This window comes from Panicum hallii, chromosome 7 (assembly GCF_002211085.1).
Source record: "Panicum hallii strain FIL2 chromosome 7, PHallii_v3.1, whole genome shotgun sequence".
NCBI lineage: Eukaryota > Viridiplantae > Streptophyta > Magnoliopsida > Poales > Poaceae > Panicum > Panicum hallii.
Genome location: NC_038048.1, coordinates 33,967,194 through 33,993,637, shown reverse-complemented (window position 1 = coordinate 33,993,637; position 26,444 = coordinate 33,967,194). Strand labels below are relative to the sequence as shown.

The 26,444-nt window shown below is 46.8% G+C and overlaps 4 protein-coding genes across 9 annotated transcripts; 3 read left to right on the top strand and 1 right to left on the bottom strand.

Annotated features, from left to right (window-relative positions):
• The first annotated feature begins 1,416 nt into the window (after positions 1–1,416).
• LOC112899934 (probable polyamine aminopropyl transferase) lies at positions 1,417–11,438 on the top strand. 5 transcript variants are annotated; one of them, XM_025968596.1, is made up of 4 exons: positions 1,417–2,922; positions 3,724–3,877; positions 5,734–6,582; positions 6,696–6,979. In XM_025968596.1, the coding sequence occupies exon 1, from the start codon at positions 1,950–1,952 to the stop codon at positions 2,868–2,870; it is 921 nt and encodes a 306-aa protein (XP_025824381.1). In that variant the 5' UTR covers positions 1,417–1,949; the 3' UTR covers positions 2,871–2,922; positions 3,724–3,877; positions 5,734–6,582; positions 6,696–6,979. The 5 variants fall into 5 exon arrangements, with proteins under 5 accessions (XP_025824381.1, XP_025824380.1, XP_025824383.1 ...); XM_025968595.1 differs by having other exon boundaries at positions 3,714–3,877; XM_025968598.1 differs by lacking the exons at positions 3,724–3,877; positions 5,734–6,582; positions 6,696–6,979 and adding exons at positions 10,894–11,010; positions 11,227–11,438 and having other exon boundaries at positions 1,418–2,918.
• LOC112899933 (momilactone A synthase-like) lies at positions 2,787–13,212 on the top strand. 2 transcript variants are annotated; one of them, XM_025968593.1, is made up of 3 exons: positions 2,787–2,918; positions 10,894–11,010; positions 12,231–13,212. In XM_025968593.1, exons 1-3 carry the CDS (start codon positions 2,833–2,835, stop codon positions 13,012–13,014), a joined length of 987 nt encoding a protein of 328 aa, XP_025824378.1. In that variant the 5' UTR covers positions 2,787–2,832; the 3' UTR covers positions 13,015–13,212. The 2 variants fall into 2 exon arrangements, with proteins under 2 accessions (XP_025824378.1, XP_025824379.1); XM_025968594.1 differs by lacking the exons at positions 2,787–2,918; positions 10,894–11,010 and adding an exon at positions 11,755–12,078.
• Positions 13,213–16,871: 3,659 nt separating this feature from the next.
• Positions 16,872–19,705, top strand: LOC112899220 (chloroplastic import inner membrane translocase subunit HP30-2-like). The gene is made up of 6 exons (XM_025967597.1): positions 16,872–17,383; positions 17,918–18,033; positions 18,410–18,536; positions 18,800–18,948; positions 19,320–19,382; positions 19,464–19,705. Exons 1-6 carry the CDS (start codon positions 17,051–17,053, stop codon positions 19,489–19,491), a joined length of 816 nt encoding a protein of 271 aa, XP_025823382.1. The 5' UTR covers positions 16,872–17,050; the 3' UTR covers positions 19,492–19,705.
• Positions 19,706–19,891: 186 nt separating this feature from the next.
• On the bottom strand, positions 19,892–25,613 carry LOC112899219 (chaperone protein ClpD2, chloroplastic). The gene is made up of 12 exons (XM_025967596.1): positions 24,520–25,613; positions 23,895–24,064; positions 23,573–23,802; positions 23,366–23,474; positions 23,147–23,277; positions 22,435–22,536; positions 22,068–22,349; positions 21,855–21,976; positions 21,469–21,763; positions 21,132–21,365; positions 20,624–20,857; positions 19,892–20,427 (listed from the first exon to the last, which is right to left on the bottom strand). The coding sequence occupies exons 1-12, from the start codon at positions 25,122–25,124 to the stop codon at positions 20,116–20,118; spliced, it is 2,826 nt and encodes a 941-aa protein (XP_025823381.1). The 5' UTR covers positions 25,125–25,613; the 3' UTR covers positions 19,892–20,115.
• Positions 25,614–26,444: the final 831 nt, after the last annotated feature.

Genomic DNA, 26,444 nt, shown 5'->3' with positions numbered 1-26,444 from the left:
CACAGGGTTTGGGTGACGTGGGAGGGATTCACCCTGGATTGGTTTCACCCCTGTCAACCGAACAAGGTCAGGTGCAGATCGAGAGGGGAGGGAAAGGGCACGAGTAGAAAAGGAAGAGGGTAGAGTTTTTACTATTTCGTCTCGTCAGCCGTACCAACACGTGCATTGTACGTGAGTTTTGTGCCATGATGGCATGCCTCCTTGATCGAATTAGGCACCCGAGGGAGATTATGATCTAAACAACACACCGATATGTGCTTGTCCAATTTATGAGTTTGTGAAGCCAGATGAAAAAATCGGCACAATTTTTTCGACTTATTTTGTATATTCAAGAGGGCATTTGTGGATTTATGTTACTAATCATCAGTAATATGGTATATTAAAGGATTGGTCATGACTACTTAAATTCAAAAACTTCAATTCACTTTCATGGCTATGCACAGATTTGCCATCCTCCTCAATGTATTGTCTGCAATGAAGTAGTCGCTACATTGTTTTAAGAGACATAGAAGAGTGTACAAGCTCATAAAAATTCAGTGGAAAACTTATACGCTGAAAGCCCCAGAGCAGAACATGTGCGAAGGTTTGGAATATGAAGTTATCAACATGACTAGAATATGCGGCGCCCTGCTACTTGAACAATCGAATGTAAGTAACCATAAATCAATAAAAATGACAAACTATATGCATGGTGTAAGATGGATTCGACTAAAACCTATGGGAAGACCAAACTAATGTTATAACTTAACCACTATGATCTGGTTAATAATCCAGTATGCCTAATAAAATAATCCCAACGCTTCCCGGCTCAATGCAGATGCCCAGCAGTACTGGTGCTATTGTGCATACCTCACGTGTTCACCATGTGCCCACCTTCACAGCATGAGGCGTTTCTATTCGTTACTACTCGACCTGAATGCGATTGGCCGAGATTTGGTATCCCAAAGGCCAGAATCATCAATAGCCTACGAAGCTTGGCATTGGTTGGAGCTTGCCACCAAGGGCACAGAGCGAGTAGACACTGCAAAATCCCAGCACCGCCGGAGCGGGTGACCAAATCCACCAAGACAGCGACACCCCCGCACGCCTGCCCCCTCCCATCCCAACCTCCTGCGCACGCCGCCAGGGATCCGGCCAGGCCGCGACCCGGGCGCCGTCCCCGATCCGCAGCACTCTCCGCCTCCTCCCCGGCCAAGCCTCCCCTCCCTGCCGAGCCGGCACCCCTCACGGCGCGCTTCTCTCCTCGTACCCTCCGCCCGCCGCGTCTTCGTCGCCTCCGTGCTCGCCTTCGTGCCTGCTCCGCTCCCTGTCCTCTCCGCCTCCGCCCCCTGGATCGCCGGCCGCTCGCTCCGCCTCCGTGCCCGCGGCTCGTACCCGCTCGTGCGCCCGCGCCGGCTGCTCTCCTCGCCTCCGCCTACGCCGGTTGCCGCTGCGCGCCTGGCCACCTCGCCCGACGCCGCTGGCCGCGCCCAGCGCCGGCTCGCCCCGCGCCGAGGCCGAGCTCCGCCCGCCGCCCGTCCATCCGCGCTGGAGGCCGCCCCGCGACGCGGTCGACTGCGCGGAACTCCGGTCCCGTCCCCGCGAAGACCTGTGCCGAGCTCCACCCAGCCCGAGGAGAGCATCATGCAGGAGCTCTGCTGCAGCGCCGGGCAAGCTCCTGTGCCGAGGCCGAGGCCGAGTTCCGCCCCCCGCCGCTCGCCATCGGCGGCGGCCGAGCACCGGCAGTCAGCGCCGGCGGCCGCGCCCCCGCCTTGTCCCGCGCCACCATGCGCGCCTGGCCGCTGAGCTCCGCCCGCTCCGCGATTTCGGTACGGGAAACCACGTGGTGGGACCCGTTCTGCGTTCGCCCCCGCGCGCTCCTGGATTTTAGTCAAGCTGGAGCTGATTCATATCTGGAATCTGGATAAGAGAAAATCGATAGGCAGAAAAACAAAGTTGCCTTGACGACGATGGCGCTGCCGGTGCCAAATCCACTCCCAAGCAACAGCCCAATCCTCCGTCCCCGCTGCATCACCGCCGCAGCAAGATCCCCTAGCGTCCAACCCCTCCCCGACGAGCTCCAGCTCGTCGCGGAGGTCCGCTCCCCGCACAACCACATCCGCGTCGCCGACGTGTCCCCGCGCGCCGCGGGCCACCCGCTGGCCGGCGCCCGCCTGCTCCTCCTCGACGGCCCCGGTAACATCCACTCCCTCTCTTTCCCTCGCCGCGCCCACCACTGCCCGCTCACCGCCACCTACTTCGACGCCTTCGCTACGCTTCCACCACTCCTCCCGCGCTCCTCCCTCGCCGTCCTCGGTTTCGGCGCTGGCTCCGCGGCCCGCGCACTCCTCCACTTCTACCCGGACCTCTCCGTGCACGGCTGGGAGCTCGACTCCGCCGTCCTCGCCGTCGCCCGCGACTTCTTCGGCCTCACCGAGCTCGAGAAGGACCATGCGGCGCGCCTGTTCGTACACGTCGGTGACGCGCTCGAGGCCGAGGCGCCGCCCGGCGGGTTCGGCGGCGCCTTGGTTGACCTGTTCGCCAACGGGAGCGTGCTGCCGGAACTCCAGGAAGTGGACACATGGCAACGGCTGAGCGGAATGGTGGCACTGGAAGGAAGGATGATGGTGAACTGCGGCGGTGGGTGCGTGGAGGCGGAGGAGGAGGGGAGGGATGGCGAGGCGGTTAAGGACGCCACCTTGCGGGCGATGGCCATGGCGTTCGGGAAGGGGATGGTGTCGGTGATGGACATGGATGAGAGCTGGGTGGCGATGACGGGGCCACCCGTGACAGCGCCTGAGGAGGCGGCGGCGTGGAAGGCGCGGCTACCTCCAGAGCTGCGGAATTTTGTTGATGTGTGGAGGCCTTATAATAACAAAAGTGGTGAATGAACTAGCCGGGAGATTCTTCGCTCTTCTGTGGTTGGTTTCAATATTTCAGTAGGTGAGCACACATCTGAATTATACTTTGTTTCAGTCAATTTTATTGAAGCAAGCACCACAGACCTTGTGGCTGGTTTAAGGATATGCTTGATTGGCTTGTTTGTGAATTATAGTTTTGATTTACCAGCCAGTCAAAAGGTTGTACTTATAGGCAAGCAATTGAAATCATGGGTCTCCCTAAGCTGCAAGTAGGGACTCCCTAAGGTTGTACTTTCGGACTAAAGGTTGTACTTAAGGATGGAGTGGTTGGTTTCATCGGCATAACACCAGCTGCAACTAGGGTTTATCTTCCCACTTATTGCGATGCTATACTTCGAACCGAACAAAAAACTTTAGATGAACCACTGCAAGAACTTTATAATTATTAGGTGATATAATCTGAAGAGTCATGGGTTCATTCATCATTCTGCCGTTGTTGCATTGGAGCAAAGCATTCCTCGGCTTTGACATGATTTTTGCAGGTTCGCTCTTGCTTAGATTGGCAGTAGTGGCACCTTATTATGATCGTTTTATATGGCATAGCAGGATGACCCATGTTTTCCTCGTCCTCCCAATTTAATGTTGGAAATAAATTTCAGTTAAGATATTGTGATCTTCACTGTTAACTGTTAAGAAAATGTTTAAACCATCTAAATATAATTAAGGAAATCTAATGATAAAATCCTAATGGACTTTGATCAGCAGGCCCATTAGGCCTGTTTCCAGAGGCTGGCCCCCAGCCACACAGTGCCTATAAACATAAGATCGTGGTTAGCACCTTAATGACCTAATCATCTCAATCTAAAACCCTAGCCACCGCTAGGCTGATCGCTAAGAGCATTGGAGGGGTTTGGAAGACCAAGCACTCCCGTTGGCGCCCGGAGGACGCCAATTCGCCGCTGCATCTCCTACACCGACAAGAACGTCTACTTTCTCTACGGATCAGGCGTAAATGGCTGCTGCTACTGCTAACGCTGGTATAATGATTACCGTTTATTCCGCATTAGATTGATTTGTCAGGAACTAGGTTATGTTAAGTTTCTGGGTAATGTGCTATTATTATTAAGTTTTGGCAATTTCTAACCATCGATATCATGAGCCATCTTAATCTAGTCATGCACGGTCAATTTTTTAAGCCATGTTTATACCGCTGTTTTCGTCGGTTTAAGATGCAAAGGTGCTGTGCAAATTAGATCCTATTGCACAGTTAAGGTTGATTCATGTTTTACACGCAATTAGTTTCTGCAGAAAGGCTTTTATGTGTTAATCATGCTTGATTAGATCTAAATCATGGTTAATTAGTTTTCTGATCATGAGATTAGATCTAATCTAATTTGGTTTATGTCAAGTTTAAGTTTAATCTTGATCTGTTAATGCTAAGTGTCTCGAATTAGATGCAAATGTTTAACATTTATTCTAATTCATGGTTAAACCGAGATAAAATTGATGATTAGCTATGCAATTAAGGTTAGGGCTTAACGCCACTTAATTTATTTCCCAAATTAGATCTCTGTTCATGTTTAATTTCCGCAAAATTAGATCCAAAAATCATAAACAAGATGCATAAGTAAGCATTGAGAGGAAAGGGAATACAAATCTTAGATCGATTTAATAAAATCCTAAATCCCGTGATGAACCCTAACCCTAACATTAAAATTAAAAAAATACTCTGCCCAGTGCCGCCCGCGCGCCTCAGCTCCTGCGCACCAGCGGCCCGTGCCGCCCGCGCACCGCAGCCCCCTCGGGCGCGCCACGTGCGCGCCAGCCTGCGGCGCCGCCGCAGCGCCGCCCGGCCCCACCTGCGCCGCGCGCCCCTGCGCGACGCGCTGCTGGGCCGGACAGCACCCGCGCGCCTCCTGCCCTGCTGGGCCAGCTCCGCCTGCGCCTGCGCCAGCCCGTGCGCGCGCGCCCCCTGCGCTGCGCTGCTCGACCACGCGGCGGCCTGCGCAGCACCCGGCGCGCTGCGCCGCCCGCCTCTGCGCGCCAGCCCGCGCGCCGCTGCGCCGCCCGGCCAGCACACCTGCGCGTGAGCCTGCGCGCCCCTGCGCCGTGCGCCACCTGCGCGACCTGCGCGGCTCGGCCTCGGTGCCGCGCGCCACCTGCGCGCTAGCGCCGCCCCGCACGCCGCCTATGCGCCCGCGCCGCCTCTCTGCGTGAGCGGTGGCCGTGCTCGGGGAAAAGAAAGAAGTGAAGTGAGGGTGTGTGTTAGGGCTTCATTCCCACCACATATATTTATGTGAGGTACCGTGAGTTTCTGGCCGTCCGATCGGAATGGAGCGTCCAGATTCACCCGCATTAGGGTTTTCGCGGGATGGGCCAAATGGGCCAATTGCACAGATTGGGCTGCGCGTACAGAGGGATGTTTTGGGCTGTTTATGAGTTTTAGCCCAGTTAATGTTTAAAGTCTTTTATTTACTGTTTCTTATGTTTAAAGCTCAAGTTAATTGCTGTTATGTTTAAAGTTTTAATTATTTCTGTTGCACTTATTATTACCAGGATTATGTTAATTAATTTCCATGAGTTATGTAAATGTTTTAATCCTGTTTTAGTTGCATTTATTCGCTGAAAATTATGTTCATCCACCATAAGCAATTAAGTTGCACTTTATTTAAATGGAACCATCGGCAAGTTTATTTAGAGCACTTGTAATTAATTCTGACAATCGTTGATTTAATTATGAGTTTTAATGATAAATTTCGTTTGTTTTCCCCATCGGTGATGTAAATTGAAATTTATGTATGATTTTAATCAGATCATCGTAGGGTTAATTTCATACTTCTTATGCGCATCTTAATTGTGAGTTTAATGAAGTTATTGTTCTCATGATTTTCAGTGAACACTGTGACGGGCTACCTAAAATTCATTGAGCCACTGAATGTCATCAACTATCCAAGCTAGTATAAAGATGTTAATGTTGCCATTGCTGTGTGTGAGTATGATCTCGCCTTACGTTAAGACAAGCTAGCAGAGCCCGCTGATCCCTATGGTGATCGTACTGTCATTGAGAAGTGGGAGAGATCAGACAGGATGGCCAACATGATCATTAAGAACACGATCACTCCGGCCATCTGTGGTGCTATTCCTGATAAGGATCAGGATGGTAATGATCTGAGCGCCAAGACATACCTTGCCAAGGTGAAGGAGAACTTTAAGAGTTCTTCCAAGACTTATGCTAGCACCCTGATCATGAAGATGCTGACTTCACAGTATGATGGGCAAAGTGGAATTAGGGAGCACATTATGAGCACGTGTGATATGGCAAATAAGCTGAAGACACTGGATATGGCTATCTCAGATGGTTTTCTGGTGCACTTCATCATGACTTCTCTGCCAGTACAGTACAGTCCTTTCAAAATAAGCTACAACATTCAGAAGGCGACTTGGAGCATGGCTGAGCTCATTAGCTACTGTGTTGAGGAAGAAGAAAGGCAGAAAGCTGAAAGGATGAAGGATGCTGTCAACATGGTCAGCGAGCGCTTTGGGCGTCTTAGCATGAGCAACACTCCTAAGCACCAGGCTGAGTCTGGTAGCAGCAGGCAGCATAAGAAAAAGTTTAAGGGTCATAGGAGCAAGGCCGTGTCACATAAGAAGACCTCTAATGAGAGGCTGTGCAAGTTCTGCAAGTCACCTAAACATGAGCAGAAGGAATGCCATGGATTTAAGGAGTGGCTTAAGAACAAAGGTACAATTACTGATTATGTATCTTTTATTGATGAATCGTTCTTAGTGAATTTTTCTCCTAATACTTGGTGGTTTGACTCAGGTGCCACTGTGCACATTTCCAATTCACTGCAGGTATTCAATTCGATCCGAAGTATAAGAAAGGGGGAGCGAAGCCTAAGAGTGGCTGATGGCAATGAAGTGAAGGTTGAAGGCACTGGGAGCTTCGATTTGGAGTTACCAGGCGGCTTCAACCTTAGTTTGCATGATGTTCTTTATGTTCCCAGTTTGAAGAGAAATCTTATTTCTGTTTCGCGTTTAGATAAGTCGGGACATATTTGTGAGTTTGGCAACTCTGTCTGCAACATTAAATTTCATAATTTAAGTGTGGACCTTGGTCATTTGCAAGGCGATCTTTATTTGCTCTCTTGATAATGTTTATTCTGCAATGAATGTGGATGATGTATCGCATAAGCGTAAGCGTGATGATGAGACTTCTTCGAAATTGTGGCATTGTCGTTTGGGCCACATTTCGAGGGGGAGAATTGAGCGTCTCATAAGAGAAGAGATACTCCATTCATTAGATCTCTCAAACTTAGATCAACAATGCGTTGATTGTATTAAGGGGAAATTCACTAAGACAATTAAGAAAGGAGCTACTCGGAGTTCGGGCCTATTAGAAATAATTCATACTGATATTTGTAGCCCGTTCCCAGTAAAGTCTGTTGATGGTTTTGACTCCTTCATTACTTTCACAGATGACTTCTCTCGTTATGGTTATATTTACCCCATTCGTGATCGATCCGAGTCATTAGATAAATTCAAAATATTCAAGGCTGAAGTGGAAAATCAGCATAATGTCACTATTAAATTAGTGAGATCGGATCGAGGTGGTGAATATTATGGGAGACATGCTCCATTCGGCCAGGTACCTGGACCATTCGCTAAGTATCTTGAAGAGAATGGTATAAAGGCCCAGTACAGTATGCCGGGCGAACCACAGCAAAACGGAGTTGCTGAGCGTCGTAATCGTACACTAATGGACATGGTACCTAGCATGCTTAGTTATTCTACTTTGTCTGTGGAGCTGTGGATGGAAGCATTAAAAAAAGTTGTGCACATTCTAAATCGTGTTTCTTCCAAATCTGTGCCAAAAACACCTTATGAGTTGTGGTTTGGGAAGAAACCATCGCTTAATTATTTGCGTGTGTGGGGCTGTCCAGCCGAAGCTAAGTTATTTAATCCACAGCAAAAGAAATTAGATAATAAGACGGTGAGCTGCTATTTCATCGGATGCCCTGATAAGTCTAAGGGATACCGATTCTACTGTCCTGATCGCCTCACTAAGTTCATTGAGACCAGGCAGGCTGTATTCTTAGAGGATGCAGGAATCAGTGGGAGCTTTCCGAGGAGGGAAATTAATCTTGAAGAAATACGGGCTGAGCTTCCCATCCCGGTAATTCAAGAAACAGTAACACCTCAGTTAGTGCCACTGTTTGTTTCTTCCATTCAGAGTAGACCATCTGTTCAGAATACGCCTCCTGTTCAGAGTACTAGCGCTACTCCGCCTGTTGAAGTAGCTCCTGAGCCTGCGAGCGAACAACAAGCTAAGCAAATGGCGCCTAATGCTGAAGATAAGAACCCTGTCGAGGTGCCTCAGGCTGCACCTCAACCAGCACCTCAGCCTGTTGAACCATTAAGAAGATCACAGCGGGCTAGGAAACAGACAGTCTTTCCCTGATTATGAGACATACTTAAGTGAAGATATGTATGATATTGGGAAAGCGGATGATCCTAACATGTTTAGAGAGGCAGTATCATGTGAGAACTCTGTCAAATGGGTTGAGGCCATGGAAGAAGAGCTTAAGTCCATGAGTTCCAATGATGTTTGGGATCTGGTAGATATTTCTAATGGAGTCAAACCAGTAGGCTGTAAATGGGTCTACAAAACTAAACGTAATTCTAAAGGGAATGTCGAACGATTCAAAGCAAGGCTTGTAGCCAAAGATTTTACACAAAAGGAAGGAGTTGATTATAATGAAACTTTCTCCCCTGTGTCTAAGAAAGATTCATTCAGAATCGTTATGGCGCTAGTAGCTCATTATGACTTAGAGCTACATCAGATGGATGTCAAAACTGCGTTCCTGAATGGTGACTTGGATGAGACCATCTTTATGGCACAACCGGAAGGTTTTGTTGTGAAGGGCAAGGAACATTTAGGATGTAGACTTAAGAAATCTATCTACGGGCTTAAGCAAGCGTCAAGACAGTGGAACCTTAAATTCGATCAAGTGATTAAAAAATTTGGATTCAAAGAGAATGATGTGGATAATTGTATCTACACTAAGATAAAGGGTGGTAAATTTATAATTCTAGTGCTTTATGTGGATGATATTCTATTAGCGAGCAACGATAAACGTATGCTGCATGACACAAAGGGATTTCTTTCATCCAATTTTTATACGAAAGATTTTGGTGAAGCCTCTTATGTTCTGGGCATTGAGATACACCGAGATAGGACCAAAGGAGTACTAGGATTGTCTCAAAAGGCATATATTGAGAAAATACTTAAGAGATTTAATATGGATAAGAGTAAGGCCACACCTATTCCATTAGCGAATGGCGATAAGTTTAATGAAGCCCAATGTCCTAAGAACCAATTGGAATCAGATGAGATGAAGCACATACCTTATGCTTCAGCTGTCGGAAGCCTGATGTATGCACAAGTCTGTACGCGTCCTGACTTGGCATTTGCTACGGAATGTTTGGAAGATATCAGAAAAATCCCGGGAAAGTCCATTGGGTTGGTGTCAAGAAGGCATTACGTTACTGCCAAGGCGCTAAAGACTTCATGCTCACATACAGAAGATCAGATAACCTTGAAGTTGTGGGTTATACTGATGCTGACTTTGCTGGATGTGTGGATAGTAGGAAATCTACATCAGGATATATCTACACGTTAGCTGGTGGAGCTATATCATGGAAAAGCTCTAAGAAAAGTTTAGTTGCAGCGTCGACGATGCAAGCTGAGTTTGTGGCATGCTATGAAGCAACTGGACAGGCTGTTTGGCTTAAGAATTTTATTCCGGGCCTCAAGGTAATTGACAGTATTACGGAACCTATAACGTTATACTGCGATAATCAGTCTGCAGTATTCTTTTCGAGTGACAACAAGTCAAGTGGTGCTTCCAAACACATTGACCTTAAGTATCGTGTTGTGAAAGAAAGATGACAGGATCGAACCATTAAGATTGAGCACATAAGAACTAATTCCATGTTAGTGGATCCGCTCACTAAAGGCTTACCACCGAACGTGTTTAAGCAGCACGTTACTAATATGGGTTTGGTGGATAGTCTTTAGGTCCTGGTTTAGGGCCATTATAACTCCCAACTAATGAATAAGCATTCTACCGAGGTGTTTCAGTGAGACTGTGGGTAATGGGGTCCCAGTAGTTCATCAAGCTGCTGACGACGCATTGGTCCGGTACTTTCTGTTACTACTAAGGGTGAACATGGGTGAACATTAGTATGATACGAACATTAGCCTTAACCGTTCGATCAAGTGGGAGAATGTTGGAAATAAATTTCAGTTAAGATACTGTGATCTTCACTGTTAAGAAAACATTTAAACCATCTAAACGTGATTAAGGAAATCTAATGATAAAACTCTAATGGGCTGTGATCAGCAGGCCTATTAGGCCTGTTTCCAGAGGCTGGCTCCCAGCCCCACAGTGCCTATAAACATAAGGTCGTGGTTAGCACCTTAATGACCTAATCATCTCAATCTAAAATCCTAGCCACCGCTAGTCTGATCGCTAAGAGCATTGGAGGGGTTTGGAAGACCAAGCACTCCCGTTGGCGCCCTGATGACGCCAATTCGCCGCTGCATCTCCTACACCGACAAGAACGCCTACTTCCTCTACGGATCACGCGTAAATGGCTGCTGCTACTGCTAATGCTGGTATAATGATTACCGTTTATTCCGCATTAGATTGATTTATCATGAACTAGGTTATGTTAAGTTTCTGGGTAATGTGCCATTATTATTAAGTTTTGGCAATTTCTAACATTTAAGTCAACAGAAAAGGATCCAAACTGAATGGCAATAGGTTTAAATGAATTACCAGCTGCAAGCTTATGTTCTGGTTCCATGCAAGCTTGAAACAACAGAAAAGGGTCCAAACTGAATGGCAATAGGTTTAAATGAGTTACAAGCTGCAAGCTTATGGTCTGGTTCCATGCAAGCTTGAAACAACAGAAAAAGGGTCCAAACTGAATGGCAATAGGTTTAAATGAATTACCAGCTGTAAGCTTATTATCTGGTTCCATGCAGTTTCATCGCAAGCAATTGTGTTGAAGCATCATCCGAAATAATACTTGCAAAGGTTGGATCTGAGATGACCATACCATCCTCTCCCACTGGAGGCAAAGCCGTGTCCTCGACTTTGAAGTAAGTTCATGAATACCTTTCCTCTTCTGCACATAGGAAGCACTGCATCCCTTATAGCTTTTTCTAGCATTTGTTTCAGAATATGATGCGCTCCTTTGCAAACAAAGGAATATTGATTGGAATGTTCTTCATAAATGGCATTGAGATTGTACTCCCATGGCCTCCCTAATAGTTACCAATAGAAAAATTCACTCATGCCTTTTAGGTGATTTTCAGCTTTCTAGAAGGATTCATCCACTGCACATGCTGTGGTGTTGCCGTGCTGGGAGCCTCCTTGCTGACAGCCACTAGATCCTTGCTAACCATGCAGGCGAAGCTATCAGCACCAACAAGAAGTTTGCAAACGTTATCCTTGATGTTACGTTCAGATCGAAACACACTCTATCACTGCCCCTGTTTCTCAACAGTAGCATCAGCAGTCTCATGCATCCTTCTTGACCAGCGAGTTCTAAAAGAAGTCTTCCTCTTCTCATAACAGTCAACGCGTGCTCGGTTAACCTGCTTCCGTGACCGATCCATTGTGGAAAAATATAAGCTCCTTCTCTTACCTTTCCACAATCACACCCCCTGTAAGTAGCAAGGAAGAAAAATGACACAAAATGGAGCCGTCTTTACTGCTGCTCGGCGCGTAGGTGCATCGAGCACGGAAAGACGACGACGACGACGACTAGCGAAATAACCAATTACCGGCCTGTGGGCCACTGCCTTTTAAAAACACGAGCGCCGCGGCCGGCCGCGCGGGAAACGACGAGCAAGTGGGGTTCGCGAGGCGCCGAAACGGTGAAACCTAATGGGACGGCCACCTCGCGGCTCATCACGACGCGACATCGCCCTTGCCATCTGCGATCGGGGGGCATCTAAGCACTAGGAGATGCCCGCCGGCTAAGTTTGTCATCTGTGCAGGAGCTGCAGCGGTATAAGAAAGACGAACTCGTTCCCAAGTTCCTGCTGGCCAGTGCGAGGAAGTGGGAACACTAGGTAGGCTCGCACTCTCGAAACGGAGCGCACTGCAGAGGCTGCTGCTGCCATGGCAACCAGCTCCGATCAAGTTCCTGCCGCTGAAAGGAAGTAAGAACACTAGTTGTGGCTGCCTTGCGTTTCCTGCCATGTCGATTCGATCATCGAGTTGTTGTTTTCTTTTGGTTGCCAGTTTGCAAGATTTTACTTGTATTATATGAATGGTTGGTCGGTTTGTTACGTGTTAATTTACGCGCGCGCAGGCTGGAGGGGAAGGTGGCGCTGATCACCGGCGGGGCGAGCGGCATCGGGGAGTGCACGGCGCGGCTCTTCGTGAGGCACGGCGCGCGCGTCGTGGTGGCCGACATCCAGGACGAGCGCGGCGGCCGCCTCTGCGCGGAGCTGGGCGCCGGCGCCGCCAGCTACGTGCACTGCGACGTCACCGTCGAGGCCGACGTCGCGGCGGCCGTGGACCACGCCGTGGCGCGCTTCGGCGGGCTGGACGTCATGTTCAACAACGCCGGCATCGGCGGCGCGGCGTGCCACAGCATCCGGGAGAGCACCAAGGAGGACTTCGAGCGCGTGCTGTCCGTCAACCTCGTGGGTCCCTTCCTCGGCACCAAGCACGCCGCGCGGGTCATGGTGCCCGCGGGCCGCGGCGGGTGCATCATCGGGACGTCCAGCCTGGCGTCGGCGGTCGCCGGCGCCGCGTCGCACGCGTACACATGCGCCAAGCGCGCGCTGGTGGCGCTGACGGAGAACGCGGCGGCGGAGCTGGGCAGGCACGGGATCCGGGTCAACTGCGTCTCGCCCGCCGCGGCGGCCACGCCGCTGGCCACGGGGTACGTGGGCCTGGAGGGGGAGGCGTTCGAGCAGGCCATGGAGGCAGTGGCAAACCTCAAGGGCGTGCGCCTGCGCGTGGCGGACATCGCCGCCGCCGTGCTCTACCTCGCCAGCGACGACGCACGGTACATCAGTGGGCACAACCTGCTCCTCGACGGTGGCTTCTCCATCGTCAACCCGTCGTTCGGGATCTTCAAAGACTGAGCTTGACAGATCAATGCGTGGCTAGTCGTTGTGGTACCACCTTTTTTTTTCCCTCTGTGATTGCTTGGCAGAGAAGAGAGGCCGCTAGCAATGTGATTGCTCTGTGTTCTGAGTGCTTCATGAAGAATAAGTTTGGCAGAAATTGTTAGCAATTTGTCACAGAGATTCATCAACCTGCAAAACAAGCACCAAACTCAATCAACCTGATACAGCTGAGTAATATAGAGTCGTGGGAGGCAGCAAAGCGGGTCAATATACAAGATCAAAAAGTTCTAGTGATGGAGAGGAATTAGACATACATGGGTGAAACAAGACAAGGATTGCAACCACGTTTTGTGTACTTGTGGTTATCGATATCTTTACAAGTACATCAACAGCAGAGCAGGCTAACTGAACCCCTAGGCAGCCTATCTCCACCGCTTGCATATGGCTAACATTATTGTTGTTGAAGATGAAATTGGAGGTAACCACTGAAGCATGTTCTTACTGCTGCTGCAATTGGACGAACCTCGTTAAACACTAGTGCGTGAGCCTGATCACCAGCAAACGAACCCACGGATCACTAGAAAAAGTCCCTTTGCACTAGCCACAGATGAACCACTTTTGTTGCAATTGAAGATGGCGTCCCAACTTCCTAGCAGTTTGTGTGCACCTAGACTAGCATGCAATGAGTTAGACATCATGCGACTTAGTGTGCGGACAAGCTGCAATGAGTTAGACAAGCATGTAAGATATGAAAAATGAGAAAACGAACATGGTTCATCACATATTACAATAGTAAGTTCTAGCACCACACAAGCTAACAGTTGAAAAATAAGTGCATACAAAATCTATTACAAGCCAAGTTCATGCAAGATTTTCTTTCCTTTCCCAATGAAGTGCTTATACGAGAAAGCACCTTCTCGAGCCTCATCCACACCAATGAGCGACTAACCATACTTCTATAGCTATTAAATGATCCAGATAGGTGTTTATCTCCTATGAATTAATAGGAAGTACAGTCAAGAATGCAATATAACCAATTCTATCCTCTAGAAAAAGTTATGTCACTCACTGCTCAAAGTAAAGAGTACGAACACACATATGCAAATTCCAACATAAATGCATCACGCAAATATCATGAGCTCCCCCTTAACAAGATTGCTCCACGAATATTTCTCCCCCTTAGCGTCAAGTATCAAAAGAAGGAAAGCTAGTCATCCATAGACGGAGGAGGTGGAGGATAGAACACATACATCCGATACAACTAAGTCAGATAGTATTTGAGGAGGCAGGAAATCAGGGGAATTTAGGATAGAAGATCAATAAGGTTGACATAGCATGTTTCAATATACAGTTTTTGCAAAGGTGTGATTCTCAGACAAGATGTTGCGTGAAACATTTTCATTTGTTGCAGTGGGAACTTAATATTCTTAAAACATGCTGAAATCGTTGCTAGTGATCTGCTATTTTATCATATATTTTTTATGTTGCTCGAGGTTATTTTTCATGTCGCGGATACTAGTTTTTAATATTGCACGGAGCGTCCGATGGGAATTTATCATCGGGCATCCGGCACTAGAAATGCCTTTTCTGTTTTGTCATGTGTTCAGAATCGACTGACCATATTTTGTTGGTTCTATGCTAATGTGTTAGTTATGTGGGGGATGGTAAATGGTATTATAATGGATAAAAATGCACATAAATTGTACAATATTTTATATGATACAGATTCCGGTCTTTGTTTTAACGCTATGTAAATTTCAGTCTGCTTCTGACAACTCACCTAAAAGAAGAGTCCAGGGAAGAAGGGAGGTGCAAAGGCCAAAACACCTAATAAAAAGAAGAGCCCTGGGCCAAAGGGCGGTGAAAGTTCACCCAACCTAGATGATCGTAGGATCTTCAAAAGAGTGGTGCTGGATGAAAGCAGATGAAGTACCGCGGCGCGACCCCAACAGATGGCGCGTCGCGCTGCTGGTAACAAAGTTTGCAAGGGGTATGCAGGAAAGTTTGGGTTGTTTGGCCTTGAGCATGATCATATTGATCCCTACGCGGAAGGTAATTTGTCTACAGTTCTGTAGTTAGTGGTTGTTAAACTGGTTAGTGATTACTAGGACTAAAAGGTTTTTCTTATAGGAGGAGAAACTGATATTAGCAACTGCCAAATCCTTCAATCTGAAGTTAATCGTGCAAAGTCATCCTCTCCAGTAATGAGGCTCCTTTTTGTATTGTTGTTGTGCATGCATCTCGTCAAGCCCAGACAAACTTGGTGTAGCAACTCGTCAGAAGTTAATATTGTTGTGCAAGTTTGGTATGTTTATTTAGAAATTAGTGAGGAATTAGATTTTTCAAATGCAACAACGTGTGCTTCTGATTTGGGATTCAAAGCTTGGATGGCTAAGTGCTAAATAAAGGGTTAACCTAGCTTACCTTGTAACTTATAATTAACCTAGCTTACCTTGTAACTTATAATTATCATATAAATACAAAATGACATGACATATTAGTTAATTTATCTTACATTTCTTAAATTATGATTTATCATATACATTAAATTAAATCTAAAGATACTAATTACACATATAACTATTGTGCAACCTATGTTTATAATCAAAGGTATAAACAAAGGCAAATCAACTCTGGAAAAGGTACAATCCATTCTAGGATGAAAGTATACAAATACTCGACCAACTAAACTGTCTTGAACTACCACACATCCCTAAAAAAATTTACGTCACCATCCAAGCAATAGAGCATTGTGTGTTAAACTGAGAATGAAGGCAATAGGGGATAAAAGTTGCCATTGCTCCCAATGCTTGAGCAAATCAACTTACCGATATTTTAAATTTATAGACAAAGAAGATAAAACATCCTATCTTCCCTTGTCTAAGCTTACAGAGCGAAATTGCGGAAGTGCGTGCTGTCCACCTCAGATGCTCTCACAGTCTTGTTTTGTGCATGCTAAATATCAGAAAGTGCTAGGCGCTATTCTGGTGATCAAGCTCAGCCTAACACCTGCATGATATCAATGAGTTCCGTGACCATAGTTCATCTTATTCTATCTCATGTTCATTCATAGATAAAACACTAGGTCATTCTAGTAAGTAAATCACCTACACAATATGTCTTGGAGACAAGGCGAACAAGGTGGTGTCACTCTGTCTAGCATCTAAAGCCCTACATGCCATATGGAACCGCCTTTTTAAGGCTCTATTTAGATCGCTAAGGACTAAAATTCATTCAGACTAAATTTTAGCAGACTAGAATTAGTTCATATCCAATCTAGATCCAAGGACTAAACATGTAGCTAGGAGACACGGAAGGTCCATTTGGCCTTTCTATTTTGCATATGCGTGAAGCCACAAGGCTGTAATAATTAGGTGTAATCTTTTTTTTTGGATAGTTGGCTCTTTTTAACTGCTTTTAGTCCGAATTAGGTAGTTTGGAGGATTAGTGGATCAATAGTTAGTTGAGGTGTGACTAAAGCTTACTCTACTTTTCTATTCCTCTATTTGGAACACCTAATGAAGAAAAATTTAGCATACAATCCAAACTTGATCTGACTAAACAAAGGTTGCCATACCATACCTTAAGACTATCTACCAACCGTCCATCCATCAGGTGAAGGTCGTCCAAAAGAATATTCATTAGGAGAGTAGGAAACTTCAAAATTGAGTCAAGCCGCTAAAAGCCGGAACTGCACACCGAGACCTACCACACCGGCCATGGAAAGCTTCTCCGTCCATTGAGCCCCGTCTGAACACGCAGCCCGATGACTCACCGGCCCAGAGAAACCGGCCCATGTGATCCACGGGAGGGTCGGGGGGTTTGGTGGGAACGTTCAGCTCGAGCCCGAGCGAATTAAGGCGAGGCCGACGGGCTCGCAACGCCCTCACTCCCCCAAGACTCCTTCCCAGCCAGGCTCCCAGCGCCGGAGCATCCAAGGCGAGCTGGGGATAAACCACCACTCCACAAGCAGGGGCAGCTACCCCCCCTGCCCTGCTCTTCCTCAACCGCTTCGACGAACCGGGGAGAGGCGGCGCGAGTGGCCAGCGAGATGGAAGGGGCGAAGCAGAAGCGGCGGCCGCTGACGGTGATGGCCTCCTCCTCCTCGTCGCAGGTGGCGGCGGCGCGGGGCATGGGCATGGCCAACCCGCTGGCGGAGTGGAGCGACCGCTTCAGGTCCCTGGAGGCCGGCCTGCGGGCGTGGCTGGCGAAGCAGCCCACCCACGTGGAGGCTGCCGTGTCCACGACGCTCGGGGCCGTGCAGGGCGCCGCGCTCGGCGGGCTCATGGGCACTCTCGCGCCCGACGGCGGCGCCGCGCTCCCCGTGCCGCCGCCGCCGCTAGGGGCCGACCCCAAGGCCCTGGCCTCCCTCAAGCAGGCGCAGGTACTGTCCTGTTGTCCCTACACGCAGCCGTTTTCGCGGTGAATATTACTTCCGCGAAATTCGCGCTGTTCTCAGGTGTGATTGTGGGGAATGGAGGCCTGAAATGCTATACCGCAAGACATCGTTTAGCTAATGTTCCTGTGAATCTGTTTGAAATCTGAAGCAGTTGATAATTGTTTATTTGTTTATATGTAGTAGGGCACTGATACTGTTATGAAATATGGACCGCGTGTGTGCCATCTCTATGTTGAGATGATGAATTTTTAGTTTGCCCAGCAAGCAAGCAAGCAAACTCTATGTCTTTAACTCTTTTTTGAAGAACAAAAGCAAGATACTAGCTTCTTTTTATGTGCATTTTTCTTTAAGGACAAAAGGCAGATGCTCTTCTTTTGATTTTATTCAAAGTGACACAGCAGTTACTTTGCACACATCAACGAATGAGGGTAAATACAATTTTCATACATCTAATATTGGGAAAAGGAAAATATTCTCCCTTTGCAAGCATTAAGTTTAAGACATAGATTTGAATTATAGGCTCTAGCCGGTGGACCCCTGGTGCAAGCACGAAACTTTGCAGTCATGACTGGAGCGAATGCGGGTATATCCTGTGTTATGAGAAGGATAAGAGGAGTGGAGGATGTCCAGGGCAGGTAAGGGTTTCCTAGTTGTTGTTAACTGTTCTGTAAATTTCTGCATCTACCATAAAAGCCTTCATGTATTGTTGCACGAGTCACCTTACTCCTGCCTTCGGAAGCCAATGGCAATGATATGCTTCTTGATTTTACAAATTCTTTTATTCTGAGTGATGTTGTGGCAATCCATTAAACTTACCTTAGCTGTAAGGACTGCAGTAAAATTTCAAGAAATGAGACTGGAATGCATATTTAATTCCATCCGGTGTCAGTCATGCTTATTTGTAGTATTATATCCACTTGCAGATATGTCGGATAGGTTTGTTTATATGTCTAGCTGAGTATTTGATCATTTTTCACTTTATATGATTGACGATTTCTCTTTGATATATAGCATGGCAGCAGCTTTTGGTTCTGGGGCTCTATTCTCCATCGTGAGTGGAACAGGAACATCAAATCCAGTAGCTAATGCAATTACAACTGGTGTTGCATTTGCTGTATTTCAAGGTGGTTTTTTCATGGTAAGAACCTGGAAATGTCTATTACTGATGGAAGTTACCTCGTTGTTCATTGAGTTTTGGCACTGGATTTGGTATCTTGTTGATGCTGTTTCCTATATGTTGCCAAGTTACCATTACTATAGCTGTCCTTGCCTTTGTATTGTTGTACTTTACCAAAAAAAGAATTCTGCTTGATAAACTATCACACGAGCCAAGCTAATTGATATGACTTTGATCTACTATTAATAGATGTTCTGGCCATTGTCAATCTATCTATTTTCTAGATCGGTCAAAAGTTTTCGCAGCCAAAAAGTGAAGATACATACTATTCTCGTGGAAGAAGCATGTTGCAAAGTTTAGGCCTTCAGAACTACGAGAAGAATTTCAAGAAGGGTCTCCTGACTGATCAAACCTTGCCCCTCCTTACTGACAGGTATAAAATGTTTTTCCTTTTTTTCTTAAAAAAAGTAAATCAGAGAGTCCCAAGCCATGTGGTCTATGGCACAGAAAATCCTAGGTATCAGTATCTTGGTAAGCAGCAAACAAATTATGGTGCCGTGCCTCATTGTTGCACAAACCACAAGTAATTCAACAAGCCAAGTTCCCCTTGGCTTGGTTCTGCTCCTGATGAGCACTGAAGGGTGGTGTAGTCCAATTATCCATGGGGTCCTTTTGCAACCTGTGCCACAATACATGGGGTTTATGCAATTTATTCTTATTTGGCTCATTTAACCTCTCCCATGGCAACAAAGAAAAGGTCAATCTTAGGGGCACGCTTATTGAATTACACGTTTTTCATGCCAGTGCACTCAGAGATGTGAAGATCCCTCCTGGTCCCAGACTCCTCATACTCGATCACATTAAAAGGTCAGGAATCGCAGATAAAGCCATTCTGGTTTACATCCTTTATTTTTCTTATATCTAAGCTACTTTCTATATACTTTGCAGAGATCCTGAATTGACAAGAGCAAATTAAAATGATTGGCACTCTCTGTCGGAGCCACCTTTTTTTCTTCAAGTTGCATAGGTTTTTGTGGGAAACTTAACTATTCATAGGTTTCATATTTGGTTGTGTTTCTAGTATATGTTTTGTAGTCATCAGACAATTATCAATTTGCATGCATCGATGTGTATTGAAGTTTCTATGAATCAATCTATTCTCTTGGAATGGCAGAATTTTATATTCTCAATGTTATGCTGAGCCATGAAGATACAATTAATTTACAACATGTCAAGTTGAAAGACGAACATCAGGTTAGACATTTGTTCTGACTTCTGGATGGGAGTTGGATTCTGTTCGCACGCTAGCACAGTCAATTCACCACTGCTCCAATCAATGTACGGACATGGATGGCCGGTGGCACTGGGGAAATCGATTACTGGAAAACATGAAGCTGGAATTAAAATTCAATGTTTGGCTTCTATGATGAGGTTATGTACAATTGGTTAAGATTTAGATTTACATTATATGCAGGAGAGATTCCAGCAATTCTAGATTATGTACAGAGTGCTGGGGATCCTATGTACGGAGGAATCAAGAGGCATACCACTGTGAAAAGAGTAAATGGATAAGCCACTACTATACAAACAATGGTGAACTTCACAGCGTTGGTGCGGGGTCAGACAACTGGATGGTCTGATCATTCAGCCGGCTCAAGCAAGGTTTTCCTGTGGCATCAGTGTCCATCAGTATCGTGTCACCAGGCTTGAACTGTCCAAAGAGGATTGCTTCACTGATCACATCCTCAACAAGCTGGGTGACGGCCCTCCTCAGCGGTCGTGCACCATAGCTTCTGTCATATCCTTGCTGAGAAATCAGATTCTTCATTGAATCGGATATCTCTAGGCCAATCCCAAGGGCTAGAAGCCGACTCTTGACTTCTTGCAGAATTATATTGAGAATAGCCATCATCTGCAGAATGGTCGGGAGTGTGAATGTATCATTTGCAATCTGCCACATGGCTGAATGGCATGCAAAACGGAAAATTTATGCACATTATACCATTCTCAAACATGTTGCATCAAGTATAACTCTGCTTCTTGATTTCCATAACTAAGTGATATGATATTTAAAACCACTAACTATAACATGGATAGGAACAACAGACCTGAGTTTTCTCGAGAGGACGGAACACCACCACTTCATCCATTCGATTGAGCAATTCAGGCCGGAAAAATGCTTTCAACTCTTCCATTACAAGGGATTTCATTGCAGCATATGTGGTATCCTCTGTATCCTTTTGTGTTGAGAAACCTATACTCCTCCTTCCACTCGAGATTGATGCAGAACCAACATTTGACGTCATGACAATCAATGTGTTCTTGAAGGAAACTCGACGCCCCTATATCAACACAAACATTCAATAATGCATGCACATTGCAAAACGACCAAATAGAGGATAAGCTTAAGTGAAAGAAGTTGTTATAAAATGACTGAAATAAATACATTTCTGTTCATAGAGTTGGATCAGTAATTTGTTTCACTAAAGAAATTAGCAAGGGTAGAACTATAGCAATCTAATTGAATTGTAGCATAACTCTACAGCTGCATGATTTGTAAACAAGTTCATAAAAAACTTGCACCAAAAAGATAATGTAAATGTTAGGAGCTAGTACTTGTGAATCAGTTAGGTGTCCATCCTCAAATACTTGGAGAAGAATGTTGAAAATATCTGGATGAGCTTTCTCTATTTCATCAAGCAAAACTACAGTGAATGGTTTTCTCCGAACTGCTTCAGTCAAAGTACCACCTTCACCGAATCCCATGTACCCTGGAGGAGAACCTATCAGCTTGCTCACAGTATGCCTCTCCATATACTCGCTCATATCCAACCTAACCATAGCTGACTCCTGTTAAATGAAAGAAATAACTTTCTCAAGACATAATTCCATGAAGCATGTCACAAACTCTATAAATAACAACAGAATATATGAGACGGAAAGCGTAACCCACAGATCCAAAATAACTTGCTGCTAGTGCTTTGGTGAGTTCAGTTTTTCCAACTCCGGTTGGGCCACAGAATAGAAGCGTAGCAATAGGCTTGTCAGGATCATTCAGGCCAACACGTGATCTCTTCACAGCTTTAGATATCGCAACAATAGCATCATTTTGACCTATGACACGCTTTCTAAGCTCATCATCTAGTCCCAATAGAAGCTTCATTTCATCTGCAGTCAACTTCTGGACTGGTATCCCTGACCACAATGATGTGACTCTTGCAATTTCCTCCGAATCAACAAGAATCGGTCTGCATATTAAGAGTGACTGTAAGTTCTATGGTTCTAAGTTGCAGGATGCGAAGCCTCCTCTATGTGAAATGACTACATGACGGAACCTACTCATCGACTGAAGTCGGAGGCGTCAATGGCGAAGCAATCTTGTCCTCATCTATTACTTCCGTATTAACAATATCCTCTTTGTCATTCTCATCTAGAGAATACTTCAACCTGTTAGTCAGTGCCTGAAATTGTGGTGTACAATGAAATATAAACATCCATGAGTATATGGAATATTTGTAAGTTGCAACTGCTCTATTGTGAACATTATATTACCACTTCATGCATGCTCTGGACAGCTCTAATCTCCTGCCAATATTCATCTGGTGACTTGGAGAGAACAGAGCACTGTTCTTCCTTCTTCTTTTTAAATAACTCCATTCGGGCTCTACTACCAGCTTCATCAATCAGATCAATAGCTTTATCAGGAAGATGTCTGTCAGGGATGTATCTTGCTGACAAGTAAACTGCTGCATTGATTCCTTCTAAAGTGTATTTGCATTTGTGGTACGTTTCATATTTCTCACGCAGACCAAGTAATATCTTCACAGCTTCCTCCTGTAGGTGGGTGTCACAAAGGATTAATAAGAGAAAACTGATGCCCACCCTACCAAGTGACTTCTGAAAGAGAAATCCGAGCTACCTGACTAGGTTCATTCACAAATACTGGCTGGAATCTGCGGGCCAAAGCCTTATCTTTCTCAAAATGCAACCGGTGTTCATCCAGAGTTGTAGATGCAATGCACTGTGAGCAAATAAGAATAACCACGGTGAAAGAAAAATAAACTCACACAGCTGAATGGCATATGGAATGCTTAATAATCCGTCACAGATTGACAAAACAACCTGTTTTACCCCAAGCATGGATGTGGATCATGACTATGATATTCATAAACATTTTACACGTCTTCATAGAGATTAAATCTCACTCCACTAACAAAGTATATACTGAACAATATAACAAGATGAATACAGCAACCATCAGTCTAACCACTAGATGTCATTCACAATTCCTCATTGACATACTATTAAAAAAATAGAAACCTTCATTGCCAATAAGATATGCAGTGAACAGGTCACAGGAATAGAGAATTTATGGTTCTCTAATGTACAAATAGTGCATGAGTGGTAGACTACCATCTGTTTGGAAATCGCAGGTAACTAAATCATATGACGTAACTGAATGTTCAGGTAAAACTTAGGGCAATATGACAAATTATACGCCTAGACAGTATGTGAAATGATGTAATGCACGCATGGTGCATCAATGCTATCTATTCAGGAACTATCACACATTAATAAGTGCAAAGAAGGAAGGTCAATGTAGACTAAGTGAGGTTTTGAGTAATTCAAACCTGCAATTCACCTCTAGCGAGTGCAGGCTTCAGCAAATTGGCAATATCAAGGCCAGCTCCCTTACTTCCTCTTCCAGCAATGCCAGATCCAATAAGAGTATGGACCTCATCAATGAAGACAATAACATCACCTGCATGAAATTTGGGAGCTATTTAAGATTGTATACCAAGGAAAAAGAATTCAATATCTGGTGATTTATAATGGATGAGTCAGACAACCTGCTTTGCGCACTTCATGTAGTAAACTAGTAATCCTGGCTTCCAGTTCGCCCCTCTCTTTTGCTCCAGCCATAAGTAGAGCAACATCCAGTGATAATATACGCTTTCCCTATAAAACAATGTAAATGAGTGGTAACAATTAACTGCAGCTGTTAATCAAAATGTTACGATATGACTGGGAATCCATCACCGGTCGCTGGATCTTACCACGAGGAAAATAGGAACATCTCCATTAGCAATTTTAAGAGCCAAACCTTCAGCAATTGCGGTTTTACCAACACCTGCTTCACCCAGAAGAATTGGATTGTTCTTTGTTCGCCGGCATATAATCTGAACTACTCTTTCGATCTCCTCCTTGCGACCAATAACAGGATCAATTAATCCTCCACTTGCCCGCATGGTTAAATCCACACAAAATTGAGCTAGTGCACTCTTCTCTGAAATGACATATAAAAAAGTTCATTTATTCAATGAGCTCTATTATCATGAATATTGGCATAAACTCCAATAAAGTAACTGAACCGCTGACCTTTCTTTTTATTCGAATATTTGACAATTGCAGACTTGCCAGCTCCAGCAGCAGATTTATCACGTAACTTGAAAGAAGATAGCCTGACAGGCTCCCTGCCATCTTTGGCAAGCTCCCCTTGGACCCGGGCAAGTGCCTGCTTGGTTAGCTGACTTGGATCTGCTCCTAAGCTACAACAAACGTGATGCATAAGTAATTCACTAAATAATAAGAAAACAAAATGTGAAAATTTCATCTATTTTTCGCTATAATTAATGCACATTTCTTTCCAAAATCTGCATTGTCTGATCATCGAATGCACTGAGCAATTGCTAGTGGTAAACACGGTTGCATTTCCAGCTGCTAGCCTGCTGAACTTTCGAATGATATATTTTCATAGTGCATTTCAGACACAAATATTGCTCCTTGTCGACGAAGCTTATCAGCTGATTGGCTCCAGTTGTGACTAACAGACAATGTGCATCTGTAACGCTCCAAAAGAGGAGTATGGCTTAATTAGTAAGCGATGAAGAGGTTGTCGTGTTATAGATAGTTGATCATATTATTGTGGATCATTGGCCAAAAGAGATGAAAAATAGTGGGCTTTCTTTTCGGGAGCAGATATGGAACAGAACCCCCCACCAACCTCTTGAGGACGCTGTTGGTGGTGGGATCGTCCAGGTTGAAGAGCCCGAGCGCTATGTGCTCCGGCGAGATGAAGTTGCAGCCCATGTTCCTGGAGAACTCGACCGTGGCCTCGAAGACGCGCTTGCTGGCGCCCGAGAAGGGCACGTCCGTGGCCAGCCCGGTGGCCGGCTGCGCGGGCCCGGCCTTGCCCAGGGCGTCGCGGCACGCCTCGCGCGCGCGGTCGACGCGGAGCCCGGACCCGAGGAACCCCGCGGGGGACCGGTCCTCCGCGACGAGGCCCAGCAGCAGGTGGTGCGGCGCGACGGCCTCGTCCCCCATCCCGCGCGCCTCCCGCTGCGAGAAGACCACCGCCTTGACCGCCCGCTCCGTGAACCGCTCGAACACCGCCCTGACGACGCCCGCGCCGCGGCGCCGCTGCTGCCCCCGCCGCGGCGCCGCGGGCGCGGCCAGCATCGCCGCGGACGCGCGCAGCGGGCGCGGCGGCGGCAGGGACGACGGCGCCCTCCCGCCCGCCGCCGACGCGGAGAAGCGTTGGCGGAGGGCCCCGTCCGGCGCGGCGGCGAGGATGGGCGCCGACGAGGACGAGCAGCAGCACGCCTCCATCGTCCGAATCCGCCCACTGTTTCTTTCTTTTCCTTCTTCTTCTTCGATCGGTCCGGCCGGTGGATGATTGGGCGCTTCTTCAATTATAGGCTCCCCCTACCTGCCGCGCGGCGTGGCTGTAAAGCGGGGCGCGAAATCGAATAGAAAAATGGCAGCGGTTCGTTTGCTGCGCCGCGCGCCGCTGCCCGGGATCGGGGAATCGAGTGAGTGGGAGGGGAAGTGAGAGGCAGCGGAGGCGGCAGCGGCACGCAAGGAAGGAGGGCAGGGCGGGTGATCGGAGACGCGATGCGGTGCGGCAGGGAGGAGAAGAAAGGGATTTTTTTTCTCCTTTTGCCCCCTTGTTTCGGCTTCGACCTTCGATTCCACCGCGCGGACCGCACGCCACCGCGCGGGGAGGTGTTCTTCGCCGGTCGCGCTCGCGGGAGCTATCCGGAGGCGAACGCGGTGTGTGTGTGTGGACTGAGGCGCGCGGGGCTGGGGCGGCCGTGCGATTGCTAGGATGGACGAGCGCGGCGAGGACGGGGGGGTCTCCCGTTCGGCTCGCTATTTTGGCGTGATTTTTATTTTAGCGAGTGAAAAAAAAGGGATTGCCTCGATCATCACCGCTGCGCGATCCATCTCCCTCGCTCGTCGGCTCGTCGCCGTCGGCAGGCCACCGAGCCGTCTGGCACTTTCTCGGCAGCGTGGGTGCGGTGCGGTACGGTTGAGCGACAGTGGGAACGTTGCTTCCGGTGAGATGTGCCTGCGGGGTGAAACAGTGAGTTGTGGGTGGCGACGCGCATGCGTTGCGCATGTAGTAAGTAGCTCAGGCTCCACCTGTCCACCACCCCAGATCGTTCTGTTCCAGTACAGAACTAGAGAGTCATCATTTCATCTCCCTTCTTCTTTTTTTGATGGGAACGCTCGTAACTTTATTTAAAGAGCCGTGGAATCACGGACCAGCAAATCGTTTACAAAATCTGGGAGGGGCTGCATCATTTCCCTTGGCAACAAATGATGTTCGGTGGAGTCCAAACTTGAAAGCCATCATGGACCATGAATTGGGGATGGAAGCCCAAAGGCCCACCACAACAACGAGAGATTCGTCGATGAAGCCCGGCTGATCGCCCAACACAGTCCACATAACAGCGGGCTACATGATCTTACTATCTCATGCTTTTTTGGCGTATTTCTTGAAGAGCTTCGCATAAAGCTATGCTAAAAGAATGTTTTTTTAGCAGTTTCATCCATAAAGCACATTGTTACTACATAATACTTCAGTTGACAAATTCACCATATTTCACTTGAAAAATCGGTCAGACCGATTTAAATATAGTGCAG

Bases quoted from the DNA above. Each gene is read 5' to 3' on its own strand.
- LOC112899934 (XM_025968598.1), top strand. From the start codon at position 1,950: ATGGCGCTGCCGGTGCCAAATCCACTCCCAAGCAACAGCCCAATCCTC.
- LOC112899933 (XM_025968593.1), top strand. From the start codon at position 2,833: ATGTGTGGAGGCCTTATAATAACAAAAGTGGTGAATGAACTAGCCGGG. The intron at 2,919-10,893 runs GTAGGTGAGCAC...GGTTCCATGCAG, and splicing joins TGGTTGGTTTCAATATTTCA to TTTCATCGCAAGCAATTGTG. The intron at 11,011-12,230 runs GTAAGTTCATGA...ACGCGCGCGCAG, and splicing joins GCCGTGTCCTCGACTTTGAA to GCTGGAGGGGAAGGTGGCGC.
- LOC112899220 (XM_025967597.1), top strand. From the start codon at position 17,051: ATGGAAGGGGCGAAGCAGAAGCGGCGGCCGCTGACGGTGATGGCCTCC. The intron at 18,537-18,799 runs GTAAGAACCTGG...TCTATTTTCTAG, and splicing joins TTCAAGGTGGTTTTTTCATG to ATCGGTCAAAAGTTTTCGCA. The intron at 19,383-19,463 runs GTCAGGAATCGC...TATACTTTGCAG, and splicing joins ATACTCGATCACATTAAAAG to AGATCCTGAATTGACAAGAG.
- LOC112899219 (XM_025967596.1), bottom strand. From the start codon at position 25,124: ATGGAGGCGTGCTGCTGCTCGTCCTCGTCGGCGCCCATCCTCGCCGCC. The intron at 23,475-23,572 runs GTAAGATCCAGC...ATTGTTTTATAG, and splicing joins ATGTTCCTATTTTCCTCGTG to GGAAAGCGTATATTATCACT. The intron at 23,278-23,365 runs GTTGTCTGACTC...AATTTCATGCAG, and splicing joins ACATGAAGTGCGCAAAGCAG to GTGATGTTATTGTCTTCATT.